Source organism: Berghia stephanieae, chromosome 4 (genome assembly GCF_034508935.2).
Source record: "Berghia stephanieae isolate SIO BIC M18660-M18661 chromosome 4, UCSD_Bste_1.3, whole genome shotgun sequence".
Taxonomy (NCBI): Eukaryota; Metazoa; Mollusca; class Gastropoda; order Nudibranchia; family Aeolidiidae; genus Berghia; species Berghia stephanieae.
Genome location: NC_088363.1, coordinates 89947431 through 89969714, shown reverse-complemented (window position 1 = coordinate 89969714; position 22284 = coordinate 89947431). Strand labels below are relative to the sequence as shown.

The following is a 22284-nucleotide window of genomic DNA, read 5'->3' as shown; positions in this document are numbered from 1 at the left end:
TTAGTCTTCCTCGACTGTGGGCCGAATTGCAGACCTCCTCAATACCGATCAAGGAAAGATAATTCTTGTATTTTTATTAATTGCTTTGTCTGGCACTGCTTATACACACTTTTTCAGATCTTTACATACTCCTATTATATTAAGGGTAAGTGACAATCGTATCTACAAAAATAATTTGCTTTGACATAGCTTAATTATAAAGGAAATTCTAAAGATAATTCAGAATTTCTATCTCACTTTTAGAGTAAACGGATACTGGCGTCTTAAAAGATACCAAATTTGAATAAAACAAATAACAGAAGCTCTAATAATACACGAGAAGCTGTAGTTGGGAACTTCTTTAATAATAAGAAGTATCTAGATCATAATATGTGAAATGTCAATAATAGGTGACGCAGAATTTAACAGATTAATCACGCTCTTATTAATATTATTGATATTTACATTTCACAAAACTTATCATCTATGATTATCTTACATAAAAAAATCCAATCAATAATGATTAAAGGTTGAGCAATGGTTCTCCTCACTCAGTTCCAGAGTTTTGTTTTTATCATTTTACGAATTAGGAAGTTGATTTTTCTTCCTTACAATTTGTTTTATCTTATACTCCATTATAAATTAATGTGATTACCCTATCAACATTACAAACAGTCAATTATCATCGTCTATCTTCAATAGGGGTTACGGATTTAGGATTTATTATTTATTTGGAACGATGTGCTGATGGTTTTACCATCAGCTGCAATCGTAAAACATGCTACCTTTCTCATTCATTATAATACAGCCCCATGAATTTACTTGTTTAGATTAAATATCATGCGTTTTAAGCATAAACATAAATATTCCAAAATAATATCTATTTTATACTCTTATTGAAGATGGCAACCGAAAAATGACAATAATAGATAAAAATCAAAATAAAACTATTCCCTTTATCCATCTCCAATATATCTTTGAGGTCTATTCGAAGGGAAGACTGGAATAATCTCAGCTTCAGCCGCAGTGCGGCGCCCCAAATTGCGAGATGACTCGCTCAATGTCCTACAGCTTGTCAGTAAGCTGAACTCAGTAGCTACCTTCTGGTTACGAAGCAAAAACCATACCGCTATAATAATAATAATAATAATAATAATAATAATAATAATAATAATAATAATAATAATAATAATAATAATAATAATAATAATAATAATAATAATAATAATAATAATATAGTACATTGGAGACTTAATATTTAGTATACATGAATGAGGCAGAGATATTACCGCGCCTTGTATTATTTTATTTTCCAGGCAGAAAAATTGCTGGCCGAATTACAGTTCCGCAATGAGTCCCTGCAAGATCAGCTCGAAGAGGCTGGAGGGGCCACTACCCATCAGGTATGATGTGATTCGGATAATCATCATGATGGTGATGATGCTGATGATGATGACGATGATGATGATGATGATGATGATGAGGATGATGATTATGATGAGCTGATGATAAGGAGGAAGAGGATGATGATGATGATGATGATGATGATGATGATGATGATGATGATGATGAAAGTGATCTTATCACATTGATGGTAATTACGTCAGTGGCGATCGAACAATTGGTAAATAATTGTTGTTGGTCATAGATTTTTCAGTCCTAAATAGCGCGTTGAGGTACTATTGTGTATATTGCACTATATATCAGCTCACGAGAATTAAAAAAGAAAATAAGGGGGAGATAAATTCACGGATAAACAATAAGGGGGAGAGAAAAACAGAGTAAGCAAATCACAAATCTAAACATATATTTTAAAGAAAAATTGAAAACCTGAATAAGCAAGAATACTTTAAGTCTCTATATAAATGACATGTTGATAAATTATTTTTAAAAATACACGGATGGTTACGAAACAAAGATACGGTCCGAAGTGTATTATTTACGACTCGGACAACGCAAATTTATTTTGGGTTAATTTTTGTCATGGAAATACTCTCAACCAGACATAAAATATACTATTCGTACACTCTTTCATTTTGGAATTTCCAAACCGCTGCACGAGCTAGCGAGTGCGCGTAAAGTTCGAATTCCAAAACGCAAGAGTCAAAGAAATCATTTATTCTACACCTCAATCGATCATATTTCGTCATATTAACTACGCCACTACCACATCATCTCATTCATCTGTGGTGTTTCATTCATCCTGTTTTGTTGATAAAGGGGAAACCCGAAACGTTCATTTGATCTGTTTTTGTAATTAAATTGAAGCTTACATTTAATTTCACAATATTATTTATTATCTTTTAATAAAAGACATCTTTAAAACATTTAAATGATAGACGGTCAACTTCTTTTTAAAGAATCTGATTTTATAGTGAAATTTAATAATCTATAATATGACATCACAAATTATTGTTGTAAACATGATATCATTACGCGTTACTATTATTAGGGAGAGTGGCAGAATAATGACCATGACAACACTTTTGCGTTCGGCAACCTGATCCACTAATAACGTCTATACGAATCCATTAATGACGCCCGTTTTTTTTAAATAGGTTGAAATCAACAAAAAGAGAGATGCTGAACTCAACAAGCTCCGCAAGGATTTGGAGATGGCCAACGTCCAGTTCGAACAGACAGAGATCAGCCTCAGGAAGAGACATCAGGAGTCTCTCAATGACCTCAGCGATCAAATCGAACACCTGACCAAATCAAAGAACAGGTGTGGCATTCAATAAAAAACCCCACCATATTAATAATGACTATGACTACGGTTACCACTACTACTACTACTACTACTACTACTACTACTACTACTACTACTACTACTACTACTACTACTACTACGACGACGACGACGACGACAACGACGACGAAGACAACTACTACTACTACTACTACTACTACTACTACTACTACTACTACTACTACTACAACAACAACAACAACAACTACTACTACTACTACTACTACTACTACTACTACTACTACTACTACTACTACTACTACTACGACGACGACGACAACGACGACGAAGACAACTACTACTACTACTACTACTACTACTACTACTACTACTACTACTACTACTACTACTACTACTACTACTACTAGGCACATAAAGCTTATCTAGTTTTCTCAATTGATAAATATTATATTTGTCTGTTGCACGGTATCAACTCTCCTCCAATTGATTATCAAACCCATTATGCGTGCATGGTCAATAAACTTCCCGGGTTGGATAGGAGGAATAACACGTTACAGTATCAACAAGAGCAATATCATTGTATATGGAACTCTTAAATCTGAGTTACAAGCCCCTCACATTTTTTGTTTACGGAATTAGTTCAGGAAGTAAAAGAATTATATTCTGTTTATTCCTTCTAGAATTGAAAAGGAGAAACAAACCCTAGTTGTTGAGATCGACGGAATGTCTGGACAACTGGACTCCATTTCCAAGGCTAAGGTGAGATTGATGATTTCATATTATATCATATAAGCCAAGCTGCTATATGAGTTATGTGTGCAGTGATAAACATAGAATTTTGTCTTTGTTTACTACAAAACTCCGATAAAACACACCAGAAAAAAAATATTCTTGATTTTGGAAAATTTGTTTCATAAAGTAGTAAAAGAAAATAGAGAATTGTAATTTTGTTTAATATGATCTTATTTTATGAATTTAGATGAACAGCCCCCTTGCTTCGAGTATTAGGCAAGATTGCAATTAGAGAGGCCGAGATAAGTGGTGCTTCGAAGCAAAACGGAGAAAAATCCCCGAAACGTTTGAATTCATACCCATAAGATATCATACAAAAGAAACTAATCATAAATTAAAATTATATACGCAATGATAAAATGATGATACTCACTGTCCCCCTCGATGCTTTCAATTTGTGAATAAGTGAGATAACTCTGCAATTTCTTGTTCTCACCCTTCTTTATTTTTCAATTCATAAAGGCCTCCGCCGAAAGCAAACTGGATGCCGCTGAGCAGGCCAATGCCAGGTTTAAGGGACAAGTCGATGATATGGCTCGCCAGCTGAATGACCTCAACTCCTTGAAGGCCAAGATGACTCAAGAGAACTTTGACCTCCAGCACCAGGTCCAGGAACTCGACTCAAGCAACGCCGCCCTTGCAAAGGCCAAGGGTCAACTCCAAAACCAGAACGAGGACTTGAAGAGAAACCTTGATGACGAGACCAGGGTAAGGATTGTCCACAAATCAGATTTTACCATGCGTAATCTTTTATGTAATTTCTTGTCGAGTTCTAAATTGTGACCTATCGTCTCAAAACGGTATTATGTCGGAACGAACCATATGCCTAGAAGCCGAATTAAATGTTAAACTGGTCAAAAATATAAAGTGTTGGCATTAACACCCTAAAACATGCTTTCCATTCTCCTCAATAAAACATACAAACTCAACACAAGTCTGATATTTCTGGCTATAAATTCAATTTTCAACATCGACTTAATACCGTTTTGAGGCGAAGGGTCACACTTGATATAAAGACAAAACTGAAAGGAAACATTCATAAATCAATGCTATGACGAGTTTATAACATAAGTAAACATTGTACAAATGAGCAACATATTATAAACAATAAATAATTGATTATCCCAGTATTCAAATAGTAAAGGATCATTTGGTGAGCTAGTTTGGCATTTCCACTCCCGAACAGCTTAACTAAAACATGTGCAAATCGACATTGAAAATACGAGTTTACAATCAACAACAGAACGTTGCTCCCCGCTTTTTTCTAAGGTCATATGGTTTAAACGAACGAGTTTCGGTATGGTGACTGCCCGCCTTTCAAATCCTTTACTTCCTTTCAATTAATTTAACAGCAAAGACAGAACCTGCAAGTTCAATTGTCCAACCTCCAAGCTGACTATGACAGTATGAATCACCGTCTTGAGGAGGAGGTTGAGTCTTCCAACAGCCTTCGTACCCAACTCAGCAAGGTGAACACCGAGTACACTGCTCTCAAAGCCCGCTTCGACAAGGAGATCCAGGCCAAACAGGAGGAGGTCGAGGAGATCAGGTATGTTTGTGTGTGTATGTGTGTGTGCGTGTGTGTGTGCGTGTGTGTATGTGTGTGTGTGCGTGCGTGTGTATGTTCGTATTAAGTTACCATTAGGCCTCAACAAACATTTAAACTTCAATGCTTTTATTTTGTTTTCTTTTTGTTATTGACATTAATTTAATAGCTACATCTAGCTTAATGTTTACAGTATTAGTATTCAAGGTACGTATTATTTAATCATAAATACCTACATTGCATTTTTGTATGTTTTCTTTTTCTTTTCAGGCGTAAGCTGACCATCCGCATCAATGAGCTCGAGACAACTGTGGAGCAGCTTAGAGCTAAGAACACCAGCTTGGAGAAGGCTAAGTCCAAACTCAACAATGAACTCAAAGAAATAACCATTGAACTCGAAAACGTACGTTGTTACAACTCTCACCTAGCAATCTGTGGCTTTATACTCTCTATTTTACATCAAGGGTAGTTATTTTCAGAACCTTTTGGGGTAGTAAAATTAATTGTAATATGCAAATTTAATTGTTAATGAAGAAGACGGGTGGGGTAGGCAATTTTGTAAAAAACAGTTCCAATGCAAATAATAAAATATTGCTTATGGGATTTACATTTTGTGGAGAAAACAAAGTCATCCTGGAAAACATAGGAAATGTTAGGTAGACGAAGGTGTAATCAAAACAGGTTGATTTAAAACATAATTTGCTAAAAATCTATGCAAAATGTTGGAATATCAGAAAAGAAATGTTCATGTACTTAATTAGTCATGGTAAATTTGAATGTGAGCATATTATGGCAATAAGTGTTGCTAAATTATCATATTGAAATGACGCAAGATAACAAACCTCTGCATGTCTTCTCATTCCAAATAGTTGCCTTTATTTATTCATGCCATGAATAGGACAAACATATAATTGAGTATTTTGTTTTGCAAACAGACTCAGATTATTGTCCAAGACCTTACCAAGCGCAACAGACAACTGGAGAATGAGAACCTCGGACTCACAAAGAGAGTGGAAGAGCTTGTCGCCGAGAACAACCAACTGAGAGGCGAGAAAGCCAACTTGGAGCAAGAGGTTTACAGACTGCGTGTTGTCAATGCCGAACTCACCGAACGCAACGACAACTTGCAGAGAGAGAACAAAACACTTTCGGGTACGACGATTTTCAGTTTAATTTTGAACATGTCTCAAAAGACGTAATTTGATGTATTATTTTTGTCATTGAACCTTGCTCATTAGCAATTTACAATTTGATTTCCATTGGATGTACGGGAAAATAATGATATTCTAATATATCGTTTTTAGTCAACAATCTTAACTGTTTGTCATTGTATGGCATTTTAAAAATCAAGAATTGCATTAAAACGATCTCCTTCATGCAGCTGATTTAACAATTATACAGACATTCCACAGTGTCCACCTACTACTTACGACAAAATTATAATTTGTTGACAATTTAATCACTTTTTTAAAGATGCAGACAGTAGCTACATATTTTATTGTATGTTGCTCTTGCCGTAAAAGGAAAGAAATGCCACAATATTTAATTTATTTTTTCAGACCAACTCCGCGAAGCCAACCAAGCTCTCAAAGACGCCAACCGGGAACTGTCCGAGCTCAGATCTCTCCGCGCCCAATTGGAGGCTGAGCGTGACTCTCTTGCTGCCGCCCTTAAAGACACCGAAGACGCTCTTAGGGATGCCGAGCAGAAATTGGCCAACGCCAACGCTGCCTTGGATAAACTCCGTGTTGAGATGGAACAGAGAATTCGCGAAAAGGACGAAGAATTGGAAAACATCAGGTATGGATGAAGAAAGTTATGCGGCTATGTGGTCTAGTGGTATGACACTCGTTTTCGGATCGGAAGGTCCTGGGTTCGAGTCTGGCTCGGCGCATAGTTGAGTCCTTGGAATAGGCTCTTTACTCACATTCTCTCTCCGTACTCAGGTATAAAATGAGTACCTGGCCGTCAACAGCGATGTATCTGTCCGAAAAAAAAATGTAATATCGCCTAAAAGGCGTCATGTCCCGCCCTACATCTTAAATGTTGCTCTTGGCCATGGACCCCTTGTAAAGCGCTTTGAGCACGTTTAGTGGATATTGCCCTATATAAAAGCTCAAAATATTTTTTTTATAAGAATCCACTCTGTGTAAGAATTACCGTTAGAGACATGGTATAGAATTCAAGATCTCAATTAAAAGAAGAAACCATCCTCGAACGAGTGTTTCAATCCTCATGTCAACACTCAAATGTCATGGAGTACTTGTTTTACAGTGTCTTAACAAGGAATCAAACATGGGACCTCCTCCATGTCAAAATTTTCCTAGCAGTTACGTGTGGCCTTCTATCCACATTGCAATTGAAACTGGTGATTTTATTATTTAAAAAATATATTGATACAAAAACTGATATACGTAATTTCTCTCTCAATGTCACAGGTGTATTGGTAACAGAAAAAAATAAGTTTAAAAATTATATCATTTCTTTATTCTGAGGAAAAAGTGGATATAGAATCAAACAAAGAAAGAAAAACAAAAACAAACAAAAATCAACTCATTTTCTCTTTGACCAATGCGTCTGTGACAAAGAGAGAAATAAAGTATATATTGTTAAATGGGCTTTGTATCTTTATGACACTGTCTATACTTTAGCTCAGTTAATAATATGGAGATTTCTATAGAGAAGAATCAATGACCTTACCTGATTACAAAATAATTGGATTAACCAGACATTAACAACGTCAACAACTATATTCTAAAAAGAAGAAAATTCAATGCTATATAAAAAGAGACAATCCACATTGAGGACAGTTTCTCTCATCTTTATTGATACCCCCGCCCCTTACGTTCGGGCAGTGATCCACAAAACTAGTTGTCCCTCGAATTCGGAAAAAAATGCTGGAATGAGATCCTTTTCTCATTTCGGACCCTCTATTTGGAACGCCTTACCGCAGAGCATTCGTGAAAAAGAATCTTTGTCTATTTTTAAACGTTCGCTTAAAACATATCTGTTTCGATTTTAGTAGATGGTATGAGAAGCAAGATAGGTTTGGTTTGTGTTGTGTGTTGATTGTGTGTATGTCTGTGTGTGTGCGTGTGTGTGCTTGTGTGTGTGAATCGTTATGTTTCAGCCAAAGTAATTTGTAATTTAAGCGCTTAGAGTCGGTGTCTCGGAGTTATAGCGCTATATATATATATAAGTTTTCAGCATTATTATTATGATATCCTTTTCAAACACAGACGCAGCAGTGCCCGCGCCATCGAAGAGCTCCAGCGAACTCTGGTTGAAGTTGAGACCCGCTACAAGAGTGAGATCTCCCGCATGAAGAAGAAATACGAATCTGAACTCCGTGAGCTTGAAGGCGCCTTGGACAACGCCAACAGAGCCAACCAGGAATACCTTAAACAGATCAAATCCCTGCAAGCAAGAGTCAAGGTAAACTGTTATGAAATTAGATATAAACTTTAACATCTTTTTAAATAATTCTCTTTAAAACTATATAAAATGAGAACAGCCTCTCACAATCTTTAACCATAACTACTGCTACTACTACTACTACTACTACTACTACTACTACTACTACTACTACTACTACTACTACTACTACTACTACTACTACTACTACTACAACAACAACAACTACTACTACTACTACTACTACTACTACTACTACTACTACTACTACTACTACTACTACTACTACTACTACTACTACTACTACTGCCACTGCTATTATTATTATCATCATCATCATCATCACCACCGTCATCATCATCATCATCATCATTATCGAAGTGCAGTCAAAAAAAAAGATCTGATAATGATTTAAAAATACCAAAACAAACAATCCTAAACATATTTATATAACATTGTCCATCTCTAACCAGGACCTCGAATCTCTCTTGGACGACGAGCGCCGTACCAGCGACGACCTGCGTAACCAACTGTCTCTGTCCGAAAGGAAGAGAATTGCCATCGCACAAGAATTGGAAGATGCCAGAACTCTCTTGGAAGCTGTAAGTTTTTCGTTTACTAAGACTATGATCTATCCTCTTAAAAATCCTGTTTGGGTTCAGAGTTTTTGCGTCTATGTGGTCTAGTGGTATGACCCTCGCTTTCGGATCCGAAGGTCCTGGTTTCGAGCCTTGATCTGCGCATAGATGAGTCCTTGGAAAAGGCTCTTTACTCAAAGTCTCTCACGTACTCAGGTATGAAATGAGTACCGGGCCGTAACAGCATTATCTCTGTCGGAATTTTTTTTTAGTAAAATCATCTAACAGGCATCATGTTTCGTTCTACATGTTACGTGTTGCTGTTGGTCAGGGACCCCTTGTAAATCGCTTTGAGCAAGTTTAGTGGATATTGCGCTATATAAATGCTCTAGGTTTTTTAAGTAACATGTCCAGACATGCAAAAATTAGCATAAAAGTAATATTATAAATATAGAGTTACAAATAGATTTGGATTTAACATGATTTTGTTTCCATCGTTAATTTCAGGCCGAGCGTGCCCGCAAGAACGCTGAGGTAGAACTGACCGAAATCAACGTTAGAGTATCTGAATTGACCATCCAAGTGACCACCTTGACCAACGACAAGAGAAGATTGGAAGGTGACATGGGAGCCATGCAGGTGAGTATTGTTGTGTGTATTGTTGATGATGAACGGCAATGGTTGTAATGATGATGGTGATGATAATGATGATGATGATGACGATGATGATGATGATGATGATGATAATGATGATGATGATGATGATGATGATGATGATGATGATGATGATGATGATGATGATGATGAAAATAGAAATAGTAATAATAATAATAATATTGATAATGATGAGGTCATGATGATGACGATAATGAAGACGACGATGATTATTATGAATAGGATGATGTTGATGATGTGTTGTTTATTTTGTTTGACAAATTAAATTTTCAATTTCTTTTTACCCAAAATACACACAGAACGACCTCGATGAGGCTGTCAATGGTCACCGCGCCGCCCAAGAACGGGCTGACAGACTTGGAGCTGAGAACGCCCGCTTGGCCGACGAACTCCGCCAGGAGCAAGAGAACTTCAAGAACGCCGAAAGCCTTCGCAAACAGCTTGAAATTGAAATCCGTGAAATCACCGTCAGACTCGAAGAGGCTGAAGCTTTCGCCCAGAGGGAGGGCAAGAGAATTGTCGCTAGACTGCAAGGAAGAGTGAGTTCTCTCTTCGTGTCTTGGTCTGTCTTACTGTCGCTTGAGCGACATTGTTTGTCTCTATCCTCCTTAGCTATTACTTTTTATTTATGTTTTTCTTCCAAACTCTTTGCCTTCAATAAATGTTTCAAACTCTTTCTAGTTTGTACTTTACTGCCACCGCCTCCACCATTTGTACCATCACCCCACTAAAAATTCCCCTCCTCCACCCCGTCCTCCTCCTCCTCCTCCTCCTCCTCCTCCTCCTACTACTACTACTACTACTACTACTACTACTACTACTACTACTACTACTACTACTACTACTCCTACTACTAGTACTGCAACTACCACTATTATTATTATTATTATTATTATTATTATTATTATTATTATTATTATTATTATTATTATTATTATTATTATTATTATTATTATTATTATATTATTATTATTACCACCACTAGGTCCGTGACTTGGAAGCCGAAATCGAGACAGAACAACGCCGTGTCCGCGAAGCCGTGGGCAACCAGCGCAAGGCCGAGCGTCTCTTCAAGGAATTGCAGACCCAGACAGAGGAGGAGAGGAAACAACTGAGCGAGGTGACCAGCATCAATGAACAACTCACCATCCGCATGAAGACACTCAGAAGACAAGTCGACGAGGCCGTAAGTGACGAGTTCACTTTTTTTTCTTTTCATCATCATCATCATCATCATCATCATCATCATCATCATCATCATCATCATCATCATCATCATCATCATCATCATCATCATCATCCTGAAACATTAATGTTGCTTTTGATGCGAACCTCAAATAATATATGATCATTGACTTCTCTTATGAGCGTCATGAAATAGTTCAAGAATTTTCCATTTCATAGCATGTTCAGTTTAGTCAACTGCAATATATTATGGCGTTGGCTGATTAGTCTTTTGGAAACAAAAAATCCACCTTGCCTTAGCTCATTTTGCGTGGCTGTACTGTGGAAGAACATTTTCCCCGTAGGGATGAATAAAGAGAATGTATTTATTAATGTAATTTATTTTCTTTTGCTTTGCAGGAGGATGTCGCTAACCTGGCCATGAATAAATACCGCAAAGCTCAGACTTTGATTGAAGAGGCCGAAACCAGAGCTGAGAGCGCTGAGAAGAACCTCCAGACCGTACGCCGTGCCCGCTCCATGTCCGTCTCCAAAGAAGTGACAAGAGTCATCAAGATATAATTTGACTACCGTAAGTACTAAGTCTTTGGTGATGTTTTCAGGGTGCATTTATGGCACATCGTTAAATTTAGGATTTGATAATATTTCAATACAAATTTTATTTCTTGAATATATATTTTTTAAAATAAATTATTGTATAACTCAAATTAAACTCAATGCCATAGACAATAACGAGCGGTTTGAAAAGTTTTTGGATTTTTATTTCCCTATGGTGTCGTGGAATGAACAATTTATTAATACTTAAACCTGAACATTCAACATTCGTCATTTGTTTTTGCCTTAAGCAGTTTTGACACGTGTGTCATAATCATATTATATATGTGGGTCAATTTGTAAACCATAATTCTACAGAATAGATTACGTTAAAAAGTCTTTGTTTTCTTTCACAAGTTTTTATTGCTTCTTTAACTCTCTCCTTACCGATCATTTTCAGTATTTTCCCAAAATGGCAGGCTTGCCCAGCAGAAAATTTAAGTTTTGAAACTCAAACAAGCTCTCTATAAAACAATTTTATGTTTCTATTAATTAAACAAAGATCATTCTTCATAGTTTGTGATGTACAAAATAAATCTGCATAAGAAAAATGTATATTGTGTGTCGTAACAAATGTGACGATTTTGATGCAGGTGTTAAGGAGAATGTTAAAGTACCATCATACCACTAGGCTTTTTTAGTGACAAACATTAATTGTGCAAGTAAAAATCAACTAACTATGTATATAGTTGTTTTTGATTAACATACAACAATCTTTTCTCTTCTCATCCACAGATTTTTATATTTTGTAGCTCATGTTTTGCAGTTGTCTGTACAGAAACAACGTGTCTATCTCATCACCATTCGTCTGTCTGCTTCTTATGTGATTGGCGCGCGGCTACTGAGGCTTCTTCCGCTTTTGTTATTCTACGTCATTTCCTGAGGCCTAGTGATATCATTTCCGTAGTACCTTCCCTTTACTCTTCATATTATGATGAAGAAGAAATCATAAAGTGGCCTTTCCAAGGATGTAATTTATAACAGCTTCAATCCATATGAATCTAGTCTATGTCACAGATTTATAAATAAAGGGAAGGTTGTTTCTTTCTAGCTAGGCCTCAGTATCTGAAGTATTTTTTTTTCTTTAACAAAAATTTAGATACAAATAAAAATCTTACTCAAAATAGAAAGATACTATTTGAACTGCTACTGTTTCCCGTGATTTTGTGAAAACTACAAATACGGGATATTGAAGAGATCGTAGTTTTACGTAGTAGTAGCAAATACCCCACCCGATATTTCTATTGAATGAAAGATTTTTCTATATTTTTGAAAATGCATAAAAGTGTTGTTTCTAAATCATTATAAAATAATCGTTTATGTTTAAATTCTAGGCATTAGGATTTTGAAATTTTAATTTAGTTGTACATATCTACATCTTTTATATGTTTTTGTCACGGGCTGCTGATGTGCAATAATGAATAAAAACCTCTGCTCTATGTAATGTTTCACACAGCTTTATACTTGTGATACATCTATATATGAAAAACAGGTTTTATATTATACTTATACTATCTTACTGATTTTAATAGAATGCCATAATAATATACAATGCTGTACTTGAAGAATGATTTAAACTATGTACAAAACAATAAAAGGCAATTTCTAAGATTTGTCATGGTTGAGCTGACAGATTGGAAACTAGAGGTTATTCTAATTCCCATACTATCTGGCAATACTCATGACAAAATTCATGATGTTTTAGTGACTTTTACGCATTGCGTTTCATTGTTGCGTATCTGCTGTGCTGCTTATTCTATTTATTTATTTTATCAATTTCTTTTCTATGAAAAACAAATAATATTACTATTATGACAATAATATATTTCTTTACATTCGTTATTGTAATTGTTTTTGTTCGTTCTTACAAGCTGGCTGTGAATATTGTCGGCAAAGTTTTTATACATTTTAATAAATGAATAATTCTTGCTGAAATTGAAGGGACTTATATTACATCACACGTTGGAATGAACCCAAGATAAAGACCAATGTACCGGTATGAATACACTATAACATACTGGAATAGACGCGATGACAGTGATAAAATAAGATATATATTTGTATATATCAATCCACATAATATAAAAGTAAACAACGATGCCATAAATGTAATAATCACATCTACTTCAAAGGGAGTTCCATTCATTCTCAAGTCCACATTCGTCCTCCAATCCACCCAAGACGACTCGCTATGAATAAATAGTTACATTGAAATGGCAATATCCACAAGGCAGTATAAATCATAAAATTACATCGTATCGCTTTCTTTCCACTCATCAAAAATCAAATCATTACTTTTACAATGACATGTTTTATACCGTGTAAATGTCATGTACTGAAATTTCATTTGTCAAAAAATACACTTTCAACATCTGTTTAATCATAATTTTTCGAAAGGTACCGGGTTCTCATAATGAAATTGTACTCCTTCCTGTCAAGGGATTCATGATTTTGGAATTCAAATTCATCTTTCTCAATAAAAAACTTTTCAACTTTCAAATCTCTATTGGCAAACTCGTTGTTTTGTGTTCTTGTCTTTACTAAGAGTTTGATGGCGTTTTACATTTTTGGGGCACATTTTGATATTTTAGTCGACAAAGACATCAAATGAAAGAGCAGGTTTTTTCATAAACACAGTGATAGTGTTAGAGGGAAACAATTGGTAAGGCCCAACATGACGAAAAAGACGACACACAAAACACAGAAAAAAAAGCAGTGGACTTGAAAATATTCTGGCCACTTGGGTATTTATTTCGTACTTTTTACAATGCTTTTTTGCCACTGTGCTTCAAATCATCATCATTTCTTAGGTGCAAACCAACTTCAGAAAACTGCTTTTCTTAACCAGCTCTTCAAACCAGCTTCCTCAGACTAATTAAGGAAGCCGCGTAATTTTATTTGAGATTAAAATGTCTGAATTCATGAATTTAGACCAGTGGTTGTACATATTGTGACACAATTTCTATCGCAGATGGGCTTAACAGCGAAGATGCTGCTTTCCATTGTACGCCATCGACGATTCTATAGAGTGATAATATCTCTCAAAGACACTCTTTCAACCTCTAGATATTAAACAGCGGTGCAATAATGAAATCTTTTGACATTTTATTGGGACATATCACACTGAAATACAATTCAAAGATTTCCCCCACTGTAGAACATCGTTGCTTTTGTTTAAAACATACTAGCGCCTTTAAAAGGCTGCATGCTTCGTCAGGTCACAAAGTGGGCCATATCTACCTAAACATTTGCATCATTTGTGGGCGTTATTATGTCGAGTTATGCCAGATGTAGGATTGTGGCTTGACAGATTTTTAAAAATCAGACATATTACTTGCACTTTTATTGGGATCTATTATCACATTAAATACAATTCGAAGGTTACCCCCAATGCAAACAATCGTGGCCTTGGTTTAAAAACAACAACAACAACAACAACGGTCTAGCGCCTTAATAAGACTGCATGTATCAAGTCAAGTCGCAAAATGAGCGTTATCTGCCTGAAAGCTTACACCATATGCGAACCATCATCTCCAAAAAGTATTATATCGGGGTATACCACATGTCGAAAAGTGGCTTGTAACCCCCCCCCCTTTCCCCCCAACTGATCGGACATATAGAATTTTCTTTTTTAGATTGCATTTCCCCCCGAAAATATATCCTTTCTCCTAAAATGAACTTAAACCAGGTCTACTATTTTGGACTAGAGATCTAAATCAACCCAACTTACTTCCTTTTTGAGTCAATGGCTCGGCGGGTCATAATATAGGAATGGACAAGAATGGACAGCCCAGCAGTAATGAGGAAAGCTGAGGAGAGATCTGGGTGGAGGGGGGGGGGGGGCTTACTGCAAAGTCATTGAATTTGTCATAATGTCACCCCTACACCCATAATACTGATTAGGGGAATGACGTGAGGTGAAAGCAGATTTGACAAAACGATGATGTTCCGTAAACCTGCATTGGTTGGTGAGACTTTTGCAAAGTTACCAACCCAAACCTATTCTACGATATATATATATATATATATATATATATATATATATATATATATATATATATATATATATATATATATAGATATATATATATATATATATATATATATGTGTGTGTGTGTGTATATATATGCACCAAACATTTTGTGCATACATAGATGTCAGTCATATTCAAGTTAAAATAACAATGTTTTATTTCAATTCAAGCAATTGTTAACAAATAAAAGTAATTGGTACAGCACGTGATTTTTAAATAAATCAAAGTGTGGAAAATAATAGCTAAAAGCATCAGAACATAAACCATGATGGTAAAAAGTTGTCAAAAGTAAGTCTCAATTGGTATCGAATATCGCCATGTATGTGATGATCAGCTGATTTCCTTATGACTGACTAAAAGCAAAAGAATTTATACTTTCATAGACATAAGGAGGGCAGACAACTCGTATGTACTACAGAGATGTGCAAATTATTTCACTTTCGCAACAGTTTTCACATGTGAGATTACGGCATGGGCGATGAGTCACTCCGGAATAGGTAAAAAACGCATTTTCTTCGTTGAAATGCATAGCCGAAGTATCATAATATATGAATGGCCAGTGAACTATAAATACAAGAAGACTGAATTCAAAACCAACCAAACAAATTTTAATAATTAGCTGGAGACATTTATTCATAACACAATAAAAATATTATGATAAATAATGTTGCTAATATATTCAAAAACGCAGAAGATTATTAGATAAAATGTCGGACAAGTACGAACGAAGGAAACCAAGTAGATGAAAGGGCGTTTTAGTCTCCTCTCCTCTCCTAGAAGTTATCGGGATGCTGGGTCTAATTAAGATTTGACCAAAAGTACTCTGTGATAGATTTTCAATCAAAACACAGGCTCGAAAGCATTTGTAAGGCTTACATTTATTTTACGCAGCAGAAAGCGATATAACCTCTGGCGTTTTTTTAAATTTCACACCACTAAAAGGCGACCAATAATTTGCCCGCTTTCACTACCCACTCTCTCACCCACTGGTAGACATAATCTTAATCAAAACTTCACGGTCGCGCTTTCGCTCCGCTTCGGTCCGGTCTCCGGATTAAGAGATTAAAATAGCGGTCAAATAATTAATCCTAACTGGTCGACCAGCATTCAGGGGAACTAAATCAATTTTCCTGCAATTAATTCTCGTTAAGCGCTTAACGATAAGCCATATATATATATATATATATATAGTAGAAAAATGGGTACAACAAGTTGACCCAGGATTGTGCCACTTTCACGTGATGGATTTAACGGTAACACACAACATTGGCTGGATAAGTTGACACACATATTGTGCTTTAGTCTGTGGGAGGTCATTGAAATTGGATAATCTGATTTCGATCATTATTACATTTGATTTGATCAGTTTTGACGGTTATAGTAGATTACGTAATGCGGTATGTTCAAGTAAAATGTGACAAAGGATTTATTTACATATTGATTGGTTGGTCGCGTGATGAATTCAGTCGTGTTCAGCTAAACGTTATTATCTATAATAGTTAACGTTCTATTAAACACGTGACCTTACAGCGCATTCTTTTGATTATTTTTCAAGTTTACAGTTCCAAGCTTGAATTCCAGGTGAGGATTGGATATTTACCCCTTGTAAAGCGCTTTGAGCACATTTAATGGATATAAAAAATCTCCATTAAAAAAAATAATTTAGAACCACGGTTTATTTTTGTTTTTGATCTATCGGCTTTACTTTGAATATTATCGTAAACATTGTAATACTTTTGGACGGAGACATGCTGTTTACGGCCAGTTACCCCTTTTACACCTGAGTATGTTCAGAGCATGTGAGTAAAGAGCATATTCCAACGACTCAACTACAGAGGCACTCGATCTACCGAGGCTACTTGTAGCCAAGAACCATAGCGCTGTAGGAGACCGCACATTTGAACAAATTTCAACACGATTTACTTCAAAATATATCGGTGCGATAACTGCCCATTTCCTTAATCAAGACGATAGTGATGATCATGATACTACTACTACTACTACTACTACTACTACTACTACTACTACTACTACTACTACTACTACTACTACTACTACTACTAATACTACTACTACTACTACTGCTACTACTACTACTACTACTACTACTACTACTACTACTATACTACGACTACTACTACTACTACTACTACTACTACTACTACTACTACGACTACTACTAATACTACTACTACTACTACTGCTACTACTACTACTACTACTACTACTACTACTACTACTACTACTACTACTACTACTACTACTACTATACTACGACTACTACTAATAATAGTAATGATAATAATAATAATGATGATAAGAATAGTCATAATCATGATAATAACAATAACAATAACAATAATAATAATAATAATAATAATAATAATAATAATAATAATAATAATAATAATAATAATAAAATAAATAATAATAATAATATAAATAGTGATAATAATGATTAATATAATAATAATAATAATAATAATAATAATAATAATAATAATAATAATAATAATAATAATAATAATAATAATAATAATAATAATAATAATTCTTCAAGTACCAAGTCTGTGCCAGACATCGGTGATCATGGTACGCCATTCATCTCTCTAATCAGATAACCTTCTTCATTAGTTTTCTTCTCTGTCCATGAGATTCTTAACATCCTTCTAAGAAACCACATTTCTGCTGCTTCCAGTTTCTTTCTAATGTCTTCTGTAAATGTCCAACTTTGACAGCCATATAATAATACTGACCATGCATAGGCCTTCAAAACCCTAAGTTTTGTTGTCATTGGGATATTGTGGTTTTTAAAAATTAGACTCATTTTATTAAAACTATCTTTAGTTATTGCAATTCTTCGTTTTATTTCTGTACTACGTCTGCCATCTGAAGTGATTATGTATCCAAGATATTTAAATGCCTGAACTTGTTTTATAGTTTCTCCATTGCTTATTACGTTACATATTGGATTTCTTTCTCTCCTTGATACAACCATGCATTCTGTCTTTTTTACATTTAAATCTAGACCCATACGTTAACTCTCTGTAACTACTTTATCAAGGAGAAATTGTACATTTTCTTTTGAGTCTGAGATTAGTGCTGTGTCATCTGCATACCTTATATTGTTGATGTTCTCACCATTGATCTTGGCTACGCTTATTTGTACTACCACTGCAAATAACGCCAGAGCTTATTTGTACTCTTACTAAAAATAGAATTTGCGTAATTACTAAAAATATAACATTTTATACGGATAGAACTGCAATATACAATGAATTATCTGGACTGGAAGTCAAAAAGTGACCACTTCATCTCATCACATCTATTATTACAAGTTGATTTTGACGGACTTTGGTAATTCTTCACTCTTTTCAAGTCACAGAATACTCAGTTTACAAGGTAAGCATACGAAATGCACATTTTAATTCATTTCTTAATTTTATAACTAAACATGCTTTGGGGTTGTGTGTTTGTTGATTGTGCATCAGCTGACGACACATTTGTCGCTACCGCGAATTACTTAACTTTATTACTTTATTTTGTGAAATAACAATAACAGGGCTTAAAAAAATTAAAATACTAATTCCCCCCCCCCCCCCCCCCCCCCCAAATAATTTAAATCAGCCTTCCATTTCAGGCGATTAAAACCAGGTGTTTCAATGTTCGATCCCCAGTCAAAAGGTTGCTAATTTTATCAAGATCAAGAGGTTTCGAGTACTCACGACATTCCAGGCTCAGGGTCCTTTAAAAAATACTTTTCATTCAGTTATTGTTATTATCTTTATTATGGCCGACACAGCATGCATCGTCCATACTTTTTCAAAACTTTTTTTTTGGGGGGGGGGGGGCTGTTTTTTTTATATCGGAAAATTGGGTTTTGTATGTTATGTTCATGGAGAGAGAGAGAGAGAGAGAGAGAGAGAGAGAGTAATATTTTATAATGATAAGATATCTGTAGTGGTAGTATTATTAGTAGTTTTGAAATGCCTATGATGATGACAATGTGAGATAATTATATTAGTGTGATTATTTTTATTATATTTTTAAAAATTACGTACGGCTATGTCGTAGTGGTATGACACTCGCTTTTGGACCGGAAGGTCCTGGGCTCGAGCCTCGCTCGGCGCATAGTTGAGCCCTTGGAAAAGGCACTTTGCTCACTTTCTCTCACCGGACTCAGTTGTAAAATGTGTACTTGGCCGTTAACTGCGTTGTCTCTGTCCGAAGAAATTGTAATATCGCCTAACAGACGTTATGTCCCGTTCAACATGCGAAGTGTTGCTTTTATAAACTTTAGCATTGGCATGTATGTGCCTATTTTGCTGTAGTGAATTAAATTTAATTTTTTGTTTTCATCGACAGCTAACATGAAGGAACACTGTTGACGTTACTGGTGTCCTGACAATCCATAAAGATGCTGGCTCAAGGGCTATTCTGGCAAGGTGTGTTGAGGCAAACCTTTGCCTGTGGCAAAACTCATCAATCAGCAAACCATCATCTGGGCCAGCAGACCAGAGTGTCTGCATGCACTTTTTGACAATGGTTAGTAATGTTTTCAAATCTCCATTGCGCCTTTACATTTTTTATTGGTGATCAATAAAATAAATGCTCATTTTTCTAAATGAAAATGGCAAAGCATCATTTGAATTGAATCACGACTGAATGTATTAACTTAACGACAGACTATAGTTTGTTGCCAAGAGTTTTGTTCTATGGATGTAAAACCAATGAAATTTCAAGTGTGTTGGTGTGAATAATGATCATTTTTTAAAAATTGCTATGTCTTTGACAAATGCATTTTATGACAATAATGCCATTTCCAAAAATTGCTAATGAAATGTGTCTCTTTTTTATTTCAATTTTTCCATCCAGAGCAGGATCAACCCTCTTTGTGGAACTACAAAAAAAGTGGTGGCAAACAAGTCGTGTGGACTTTTTCTGTATTGAGGCGAAAGAGATTTTTATTCCAAGGGTTTGGGAAAGCAAATTGCTTTTTATTCAGAGCTAGTGCACTATTTAACTGTTTTATTGTCTAAAATAGAATTGATTTTGCAGTTCAACTTGACTAGATATCTAATTTTATATGACTTGTCTCTCTAGTAGAATAAAAAAATGAAAAATGAGGATAGCGTGCCATATCATATTTTGAAAAATCATTTAATATATCTAGAAATCATCTGTATAACCTATTGTATACAGTAAATAATTGGGTTTTGTGATTATAATGATGAATTCATAAGGTATGACATCATATTTGACCACAAAATTATTTTATCTCTGGGCGTAAAAAAATCAATTTTACAGCATTTTTTTTTATCTAAGGGGTATGGGTTAGTGAACCGATTATAATTTTTTTTAGACTTAGATCAATCTACAAAATTTTCGTTTTCTTGTCCTATTACGGTCATATTTTGAAAGTTTGATGGATCATTTCTTTCAGTTGTCTGCAAAATCAGCCTTTTAACTTTATGTCAAATTATAGAAAAAGCTTGCGCTTTCTCAAATGTCTGTTTTATGTCATTTGTCTGATTTTCTAGCGATCCTACCTCAATCATTTTCCTTTAAATTATCTTCAAATTTATTCAGAATCTTTTCTATGATTATGATGTGTTTTACATCATGATGTGCAGGTGGTTGGATGGGAGCATCACCCTTGAATCATATACCTATGATGTTCGCATGGGTGTACGATCCGATAGTGATGTCGTTTCTTCTTCTCTTTACTAGCCTATCCTGCTTCTTTGGTTTGTGATTGTATTTTTGACAGGGGATATTTTTTTTCCTGTAAATCCTCTGCCTGTTTGTTCTTGGTTATTTATAATTTAGCTTATGATATCTTTAGGTTATGCTTTTGATTGACATTTGTACTATTTTTGTTAGATTGCTTGTTTTTTTGTTTCAGCGGTCTCTCATATAACCTCAATTGTGTTGGAAGAGACCTAAAGCAACAAACAAACAAAAAAAAAACATCATGATGTAAGTGTTTGGGGGTAAATTAAAATTTAGCAATTTTATAAATTTTAAAATTCATTTGTTCCTGTCGATCCGCGCTAAATTTTCAGTTGAAATCAAATAAAAATTCTAAAAAAATTATTCCAAGAGTTTTCATGATATAGCTATTTATGAAAGAAACATTGTGTTTAAATTTGAAAGAAATTTATATGCTAGTTTTTGGTGCATCTATGTTAGAAATTTTAGGGTTTTACGTCTAATTTTAGCTTATGTTGCCCCTTGAAAAAGTTTTTTTTTTTTAATTCAGTTAGGTATTTTTGGTGTTTAGCATCAAATTATACATTACATTATTCGTTCATGAGATATAATTAAAGAATTTTAGAACTATAAAGCATATTTGACCACTAAAGTAATTTTTTGGTGAATAACAGCAGATATTAAATTATTTCGCAATTTTTTTTCTTAGAGGTATGGGTGAGCGAATCGTTAATAATTTTTTTCAGAATTTGATCAATTTATAAAGTATTACTGTTTTCTTGTTCCATATTGGTTATACTTGATGAATGTTGGCCTTTGTCTGCATAATTAGCTTTATTATCAAATTAAAGACAAATTTTTCATTTTCTCAAAATTTCATTGTGCGTCATTCTCTGATTTTCTAACATTCACATCTGGATTGTTTCCCATCAGATTGTCTTCAAATTTGGTCAGAATTTTTCTTATGATGTGTTTTGCATCATGATGGTTGGGTTTTGGGCTAAACAAAAATTTAGCAGTTTTATGAATTTTTAAATCAATTTTTTTTTCCTGTCATGTCAGTCA

General features: G+C 34.9%; 1 protein-coding gene and 1 long non-coding RNA gene across 3 annotated transcripts in view; both read left to right on the top strand.

Moving 5' to 3' along the window:
• LOC144971545 (paramyosin-like) overlaps positions 1 to 13987 on the top strand; it is a 30153-nt gene extending 16166 nt beyond the window's left edge. For both annotated transcript variants that reach the window (XM_078912561.1, XM_078912560.1), the window contains 15 exons: positions 1296 to 1382; positions 2538 to 2704; positions 3370 to 3448; positions 3944 to 4189; positions 4834 to 5030; positions 5298 to 5430; positions 5963 to 6179; positions 6587 to 6827; positions 8267 to 8462; positions 8915 to 9043; positions 9527 to 9658; positions 9994 to 10233; positions 10680 to 10880; positions 11279 to 11450; positions 12209 to 13987. In XM_078912561.1, coding sequence (XP_078768687.1) covers positions 1296 to 1382; positions 2538 to 2704; positions 3370 to 3448; positions 3944 to 4189; positions 4834 to 5030; positions 5298 to 5430; positions 5963 to 6179; positions 6587 to 6827; positions 8267 to 8462; positions 8915 to 9043; positions 9527 to 9658; positions 9994 to 10233; positions 10680 to 10880; positions 11279 to 11440 — 2427 coding nt within the window. In that variant the 3' untranslated portion in view covers positions 11441 to 11450; positions 12209 to 13987. The remainder of the gene's footprint in view (positions 1 to 1295; positions 1383 to 2537; positions 2705 to 3369; positions 3449 to 3943; positions 4190 to 4833; positions 5031 to 5297; positions 5431 to 5962; positions 6180 to 6586; positions 6828 to 8266; positions 8463 to 8914; positions 9044 to 9526; positions 9659 to 9993; positions 10234 to 10679; positions 10881 to 11278; positions 11451 to 12208) is intronic.
• A 4688-nt stretch (positions 13988 to 18675) lies between these two features.
• LOC144971542 (uncharacterized) lies at positions 18676 to 22093 on the top strand. Its single transcript, XR_013645149.1, has 3 exons — positions 18676 to 18909; positions 19873 to 20052; positions 20383 to 22093. It is a non-coding gene; the product is annotated as an uncharacterized LOC144971542 (long non-coding RNA).
• The last annotated feature ends 191 nt before the right edge of the window (positions 22094 to 22284 follow it).